The sequence below is a fragment of the Chanos chanos genome, chromosome 2, assembly GCF_902362185.1.
Source record: "Chanos chanos chromosome 2, fChaCha1.1, whole genome shotgun sequence".
Classification (NCBI taxonomy): domain Eukaryota; kingdom Metazoa; phylum Chordata; class Actinopteri; order Gonorynchiformes; family Chanidae; genus Chanos; species Chanos chanos.
Window position 1 is genome coordinate 33,883,772 of NC_044496.1, and position 8,120 is coordinate 33,891,891.

The 8,120-nt window shown below is 43.8% G+C and overlaps 1 protein-coding gene across 1 annotated transcript in view; it reads left to right on the forward strand.

The window, feature by feature from the left end:
- acanb (aggrecan b) overlaps positions 1–6,673 on the forward strand; it is a 6,920-nt gene extending 247 nt beyond the window's left edge. Inside the window, exons 2-17 of the mRNA XM_030765274.1 lie at positions 1–322; positions 485–659; positions 773–900; positions 1,013–1,342; positions 1,463–1,753; positions 2,033–2,222; positions 2,517–2,644; positions 2,841–3,134; positions 3,311–3,406; positions 3,568–4,548; positions 4,671–4,784; positions 5,038–5,196; positions 5,280–5,362; positions 5,667–5,814; positions 6,187–6,369; positions 6,585–6,673. The exon at positions 1–322 is cut by the window's left edge and continues 62 nt beyond it. Coding sequence (XP_030621134.1) covers positions 1–322; positions 485–659; positions 773–900; positions 1,013–1,342; positions 1,463–1,753; positions 2,033–2,222; positions 2,517–2,644; positions 2,841–3,134; positions 3,311–3,406; positions 3,568–4,548; positions 4,671–4,784; positions 5,038–5,196; positions 5,280–5,362; positions 5,667–5,814; positions 6,187–6,369; positions 6,585–6,673 — 3,711 coding nt within the window. The remainder of the gene's footprint in view (positions 323–484; positions 660–772; positions 901–1,012; positions 1,343–1,462; positions 1,754–2,032; positions 2,223–2,516; positions 2,645–2,840; positions 3,135–3,310; positions 3,407–3,567; positions 4,549–4,670; positions 4,785–5,037; positions 5,197–5,279; positions 5,363–5,666; positions 5,815–6,186; positions 6,370–6,584) is intronic.
- Positions 6,674–8,120: the final 1,447 nt, after the last annotated feature.

Consider the following 8,120-nt stretch of genomic DNA (forward strand, 5'->3'; position numbering starts at 1 on the left):
GGAAAGGTGATTGTGCCCTGCTACTTCCAAGACAACACGGTCCACGACCCCGGTGCCCCCACCATCGCCCCCTTGTCCCACCGTATCAAGTGGAGTTACATAAACAAAGGCAAAATAAGCCTGATTTTGGTAGCCACAGAAGGGCAAGTTCACATCGAGAGTGACTACTTGGACCGGGTGAACATGGTGAATTACCCTTCTGTCCCTACCGATGTTACAATACAGATCGTTGAGCTACACTCCAAAGATTCTGGTACTTACCGCTGTGAAGTCATGCATGGAATTGAAGATAACTATGACTCAGTTGACATCCAGGTCCAGGGTAAGTCTCTCACAGCTCGCATATCAGCACTTTCACTCACAGTCACTCCGTGTAAAATCATTTAAGTAGCCCAGCTTGCTTCTTATGTTGTTAGTATTACATCAGTAGACCCTCTAAGTGCAAGCGCTGAGAACATGATTAGAACATCTCGTCACTGCACAGGAATCGTCTTCCACTATCGGGCCATCACCAGCCGGTACACCCTGACGTTTGAGAAAGCCAAGGCAGCCTGCATCCAGAACAGCGCCGTCATAGCAACACCTGCTCAGCTGCAAGCAGCTTACGATGATGGCTTTCACCAGTGTGATGCTGGCTGGCTAGCGGACCAAACTGTCAGGTAACACAGAGAAACATCTCTCCGCAGAGAAACACCTGTCAGTTTGCCAGCTAGTGAAAAACATGATGTGTTATTCAGCTTTATTAACATGGTCTTATTATTACTCCCTCAAGGTATCCCATTCATGAGCCACGAGAGGGTTGCTATGGAGACAAGGAGGATTTCCCAGGAGTAAGAACCTATGGAATCAGAGATGTGAATGAAACATATGATGTGTATTGCTTTGCAGAGAAGATGTCAGGTACTGACAACATGGCTTAGGACTTTAATTACACACTAATCGGGTTATCCGAGTGAATACAACTGTATCCATCTGTTTGTTTACTCTGAAATTTACATCTTTTGATTTCTAGGCAGAGTCTTCTATTCCATGTCTGTGGAGAAGTTCACCTTTAATGAAGCTGGGGACCAGTGTGCTAAGCTTGGTGCCCGACTGGCCACGACGGGAGAGTTGTACTTAGCCTGGCAAGCAGGAATGGATGTGTGCAATGCTGGCTGGCTGGCAGACAGGAGCGTGCGTTACCCCATAAACATCATTCGACCCCAGTGTGGTGGGGGCCTGCTGGGGGTGCGAACTGTATACCTCTACCCAAACCAGACTGGTTACCCTTATCCAGACTCCCACTATGATGCTGTCTGCTATGAAGGTAAACATAATTTAGGACTACTCACAGCTTTGCCATGTTATGTTATTACTTCCAAGTCATTATACTGTCAATTAAGACTGATTCATTGAGGTTCAGTATAGAATGAGAGGTGTCCTGAGAATGCCCTGCATGCCTTCTGTTTGACAGAGGGAGAAGGGACCTCCACACAGCCTTCCCCATTCCCTGTCCTTCCCACAACCACAGAACCTGGTGTGAGTGTGGCTACAGTCACCACCAGGCCTGTGGTCTATCCTATTCGAGTCACCCCTGAGGTTAGAGGCGAGCTGGTAACACTCGAGCCTTTGGAGACTACCTCTGAGGAGTTAACCCAGCCCCTTGCTCCTCCATTTACTGAGGGATATCCGGGGGTCTTTGAGGAGGTGATCACACCAGCAACTGCTCAGCCTGGAGCTGCTTCTGAATTGCCCAGAGAGAATGTCACCACAGGTGAGTCAGAGTTCATGGTCTCATTTTTATTTATTTATTTTCTCTTAATTACTGTTTTTGTTGTCTGGCTAGCGTGCTCAAAGTTGTAATCAACTGGAGACCTCTATGTCTCTCAAGTCAGTGAATAAATAGTCATGGTATGAATATATATTTCTGAAATATTGCATATAGGGCAATCTTTCAGACCTACAGTCAAGATCTCAGTGAACATAAAGAATTAGTAAACAATACTCGATTTCTTTGTTTCTTTCTCTCTCCATTACTAAACAAAAAACAAAGAGAAACAACCTGAGGGCTTGGTGTTCCATTATCGCTCTGGCGCCAGTCGATATGCCTTCACCTTCGAGCAAGCCCAGAGGGCCTGTCAGGGTCTGGGTGCCATTATAGCTACTCCTGAACAGCTTCATGCTGCGTATGAGTCTGGTCTCCACCAGTGTAACGCTGGATGGCTGCGGGACCAGACAGTCAGGTGAGTTGTTACACAGTACTGAAGGACTACCAATGCTCTTCATGCTTTTTTATATAATTTTATAATTCTGACGAAGCAGAATCATGAACCTTATTAAGAGATGAGCTAATCTGCAACAGAAATGACAGATCAGTAAGCCAGCAGTGACTGTAATGCAGCAGTGAGCTGGCACTGACAGGAATGATGCAGGAAACTAACAGTGCAGTAAACTCACAGTGGCTATAACACTGCAGTAAAGGGACAGTGACTGTAAGAATGTGGCAAACTAACAGTGATATTTCCTACTGTGATCAGCTACCCAGTCATATCTCCACGATACAAGTGCAGGGGGGATCTGGGGGATGTCCCAGGGGTGCGGTCCTATGGTCTGAGACCTGCCCATGAGCATTACGATGTGTACTGCTACATGGAAGAGTTAAAAGGTGAGCATTATAAACCCGACACAGTCTCAGGTATGCATTTATCTATATGTTGTACCAACCTCCTACACTGTCAAAACTGTGGTAAACCGAGAGACATGGTTCAAAATTAACCATTTGCCAGGGTTTCACTGACAGGAAAAGTATTATGGTAACAACACTAGATGATAAATGTTCCTCTACCATGTCCCTGTCTCAGGTGAGGTTTTCCACGTCAGCTCCTTCGCCGGCTTTACTTATTATGAGGCTCTGGCTCACTGCAGGAGACAGAATGCCACCCTGGCCTCCCCAGGAGAGCTGCATGCAGCCTGGAACCGTGGCTTCCATAAGTGCAGCGCTGGTTGGCTGTCCGATCGGAGCGTTCGCTACCCTGTCCGCTCGCCAAGCCGTGGGTGTGGTGGGAACAGAGCTGGTGTGCACACAATTTACGCCAGCCCGGACCAGACGGGCTTCCCTGACCCTTACTCCAGATACAATGCCTACTGCTTTAAAGGTACGGAAAACCATTCCATGAGTGTCAGCTAATGTACTTCATAACAGAAAATATAAGAACAAAGAACCAAGACAAATACAGTCTCTTGTAGTCAGTGGTATGGGAGTAGCCAACACTGTGAATGTTCTCTTTCAGCTGATATGTCTGTGCTGAATGTCATTTTTTTTCTCTTTTAGCTGATCTGTCTGTGATGTTCCATGAGGCCAGATTTAATGCCACAGAGATGGAGATGGAGCTCAACATGACAATTATAACACAGATGTTAAGACCAGGTACAATACCTGTGCACTACATCTATCTATTTTAATTATTAATATATCTCTAGAATTATATGTATTTTGTTGAATTAACACATTGTTTTCATTATATTATTGTTGTGATCTACTATTATTAGAAATAATTCTTATCTCCAGCATTGATCTCTTTTCTTCAGCTCGTCCCATTGTTCCTCCTATATCAGTGGATATGGCTGGATCAGCCTCGGGTTTTGAGTCCGGTTCTGCTGATTTCAGTTCAGACGGCATGTCTGCCAGTGGCACACCTAGTGGAGACATATCTGGATCAGAGCTCAGTGGGGATTGGTCAGGCATTCCAGTGAGCTTTGAAGACAGGGGCAGTGGAGATGTCCTCTCCGTGGATGGCTCTGTTTCAGGAGGACCTCAGGAGGTTGAAGAGGGGAGCACTGTGATTCTCACCTCTGGCATCGGATCTGGAGACATTAGTGGTTTCTATTCAGGTGATGTCTTTGTGTCTGGTGAGGAGAGTGCGTTTGGTGGGCTGCCTTCTGGAACAGGTGGCAGGGACTCTTTGGTTACTCCAGTTGATGATCATTTGGTTGACATTTCCATTTCACAAACCAAAACAGAACAGGAGGCTGGCGGAAGTCGCACTGAGATTAGTGGCTCAGGGCTTGACAGCGTGAGTGGTGATATCATGAGTGGATCTGCATCGGGCTTTCCTGAAGTGACATATGTGGACTCTGGGATGATTGATCTGACTGTAAGACGATCTGAGGAGCAAGAGTTCTCTGGCTCCAAGCTGTTCAGATCTGGAGAAGGCAGTGGTTTCTTCTCTGGTGACCCATCTGGAACATCTGGTTTGTCAGGCCATCCATCAGGGGAAATGACAGATCAATCCACAGGCAGGGAAGGAGACATCATGTTTACGACGGAAGATGAAATCATAGAGGTCACGTTTCGGCAAATAGAAACAGAGCAGATCCGTGGACCCACTGTGATCAGTGAGGGGGAAAGATGGTCAGCAGAAGATTTCTCCAGCTCTGACGTTCACTTGCCAGCACTGTTACATTCTGCCAAGAGCACTACCACGACAACAACAATCACAACATTTGCCACAGCTCCGTCTGTCTCACTGCAGACACCGTCAGTGGTGGAGCAGCCTTCCATCACAGAGGGTAAAACATCTTCTTGGTTTCTGATCTACTTGGCACAGATTTGTCACACATACAATTAAATGTGCTAGAGTGCACTCTGATTATATTAATTCACATTTTCAAATAACTTATCCTCCCAAAAGTTCCTCCTGATCAATGTGATCCAAATCCTTGTGGCATCGGCATGTGTTCTGTGCAAGATGGCATCGCATTGTGCCAGTGCCCTCCAGGACTGACAGGAGAAGACTGCACAACACGTGAGTGAACACAGCATCTCATAAAATGAGATAATCTTTTTAAGCTTTTTGTCACAACATTCAACCCAGTCCAGTCCGTTATTTCATTTATTGTAGTAAAATTAGGTTGTCTTCCTAACTTTTAACATAGAAAAGTTATTTACAAGTTTGACAATAACCTTACAGCCCAACTGTCAAATTGACTGTTATATTAGCATTGAGGATGCAGCCTTGGACAGTGGAGAAGACCTCTGATCATGTGTTCTGTTTACAGCGGTGCATGGCTGTGCCCAGGGCTGGGAGGAATTCATGGGCAGCTGTTACATACACTTTCCTGAGCGTGAGACTTGGACCAATGCTGAGCAGCGTTGCCAAGAGCTAAACTCCCACCTGGTCAGCATCACCTCCCAGCAAGAGCAAGATTTTGTCAACAGTGAGTAGAGTAAATCACAGCTATAACATGTGTGCAACTGTCACCCTGTATGTAAATATTCATTCTTTCTTTCCATGGCTTAGCTCAAGCCGAGGACTACCAATGGATTGGACTCAACGACAAAGATGTCCAAAATGAGTTTCGCTGGACGGACGGGACTCCTTTGGTGAGTTTTGCTCCCATTATTTAAATGTATTCCTCTTTTTGCAATCAATAAATTTTTTGCACAATAAATTGATCCCTTTGCTTATCTCGCTGGCTTTCAAAGATTTTGTTGAGGGATGTCAAAAGTCTTGAGGAATAACATATCAGTGACCTCAAACGATTAAGTAGGGGAGGAATTGGCCACAGATAGGAGGACAGGATGTTAAAATAAGGGGCAGGTTCAAGGACATGGTCATGTATCATCAGGAGTGTAACAAATTTGTCACAGATGTTTTTTCCACAATTCAAACCATTTGTTTTTACAGCAATATGAGAACTGGAGACCAAATCAACCAGATAACTATTTCAACTCAGAGGAGGACTGCGTGGTCATGATCTCGCACGACGGGCTCGGCCAGTGGAACGACGTGCCATGCAACTACCACTTACCTTTCACCTGCAAGAGTGGCCCAAGTAAGAGGAGATCTCAGGGGTCAGGATTAAGAGTGGATTTGGTAAACGGAGGGTTCAGAGGTCAGGTTTAAGAGTGTCTTAACTTTAGTGTCTCAATCACAACGGCTGCACGAGAGCACTTTCAGGACAAACATTGGGTGTTCTCGCCAAGTCCCATTAAATGATTTTTACCCATCTCTCCATACATGACAATGTAACTAAAGGTAATGATGTTTATTAATGAGCTGGAGAAGACTCACTTGTCATTGTCTCTTATGTCATGAATCATTGCTTCTATTTCTAAAGACAAAATTAATATGAAGTTATATTTACTACGATAAAGTTACCCATACAAGAACACTAGGGGTCTTGACCAATTTTTTTGCTCTCCAGTCACCTGTTCCTCCCCTCCTGAAGTGGAGAATGGTAGGATGCTGGGGAGTGGAAGGGACCGCTACCCTGTTAACTCCATAATCCGTTACCAGTGTAACACAGGCTTCACACAGCGCCACCTGTCTGTGGTGCGCTGTATGCCCGATGGCCAATGGGAACAGCCTCAAGTGGAGTGCATAGGAAGTGGGTGAAACACACACACACACACACTTGCACACACACACACACACACACATACGTTAAGTGACAGCAAAATTGTGAGCTTAACGATCTTGAATCCTGACACTTGACCTGGCTAGTATAAAGTTAAAACAAAGAGTCGATGCATTTCTAAAACGACAGACAAAAACAGCTGAGGATTCTTTTGACGTTTGCTATTTCCCCCTCTTTTTAAATAGGCAATACAAACATCAGACTACGGAAAAGATCTGTGAAGAGAAGGTCTAAAGCAGTCGGCAATCAGACATCATCCTCTAAGCTGAACTGAAGGGACTTACTTCTAAACACCGAGGGGACTGCCGACGGTCAATAGCATCTGTACACAAGCCATAACTGCCTGAAAAAAAAAAGATATAAATAAGAGTGTCCATTGCATATAACATCCCCAAACATTACATTTTGTCCTGTAGTCTGCCTGGCTCACTGATTCTGGAGTGTTACTCAGTGCCTTACTTTGAGGGACCAAGAGATAGATGAAGATTTGGGTTTCATTTGCATATGAGATTGTTCTAACCTACTAGAGGAGGTGTGATATCTCTTTTGCTTCATCAGTAGAAATTTTCAGTTGGAGACATTCAGGGTTTTCAGAATTTTTCAGTGGGAAGTTTTCAGCTGGAGATAAACCTAACTCAAGTTTTATTTTCAATCAGATTTTCACTTGGTGATAGCACTAATTGAAATATTAGATTTTAGGAACAGTCGAGTACAGTTAAATCTCATGTATAGAGGTACAAAATAGCCCCCCTTATTAAATAAGGCTTTACAGTGGTTTAGACATCAATAATATTTAGGATAGGCTAGTGTTCATTAAGTGTTCCTACAGGCCAGCAGGTGGTGCTGTGCGTTATTCCAGCTCACTTTACTTACTATTCTATGGTGACCAAATATTTGACCATTACATAGTTTGGGGTTCAAACTGTGATTCTAGCTCCAAATTGAATGTTACTCACTGTTTATACACTGTGTTGTTCCACTGCACTTCCCCTTGGTTCAATACAGTATTCCAAGATTAAAAGAAAGAATATGTGTGTGATAAAAGACAGAGAGAGAGGTCCACAGGCTCTAGAGTGACACAGATGGTAGGATTCTGCGAGACTTAAGTCTTAAATCTTAATTCGTAGTTGGTTGAGAGAGTAACCATAAGTCAGCTTATTCTTGGGTTACTTATTGCAGAGTGAATGTTTGTGAGAATACGAATGGAATTGATTTTATAAGACATCAGACTTAGCATTGGTAGAATTAAGCCCTGAAACGTCACAAGACAAAAGGCTTTTATGACTACACCTAGATACTATGAAGTCAAGCACAATAGTATTTTGAATTGTAAGATTAGGATATGGGTCTTATTGTATGTATTGTCTGCGTGTTTGTTGTGTTGTTTCTTACTGTAGTTTTCTCTTAATAGATTAAACCCTCAGGACCATAGCGTGCACATTTTCTATGTAAGACTGAGAGACTTCAAAGCATCCATTTCATCTCTGTTTCAGAAACACTGTTTCAACCCTTGCAATAATGACACTCATGATAGAACAAAATGTAAAGCTTTAGTCCTTATCGTAGCTGTATAAAAAGTGGGGTTTTTTTTTTAATTCCAATTAAAAATACATAATTTTTTAATACATTCCTGGAAAAGATGAGCCAAAGGGCCTCACATTCAGCTGGTCAGCAAAAGATTTCAAACTGTTGTCGCTGATTTTGGTCAGTAGCTCTGTGTT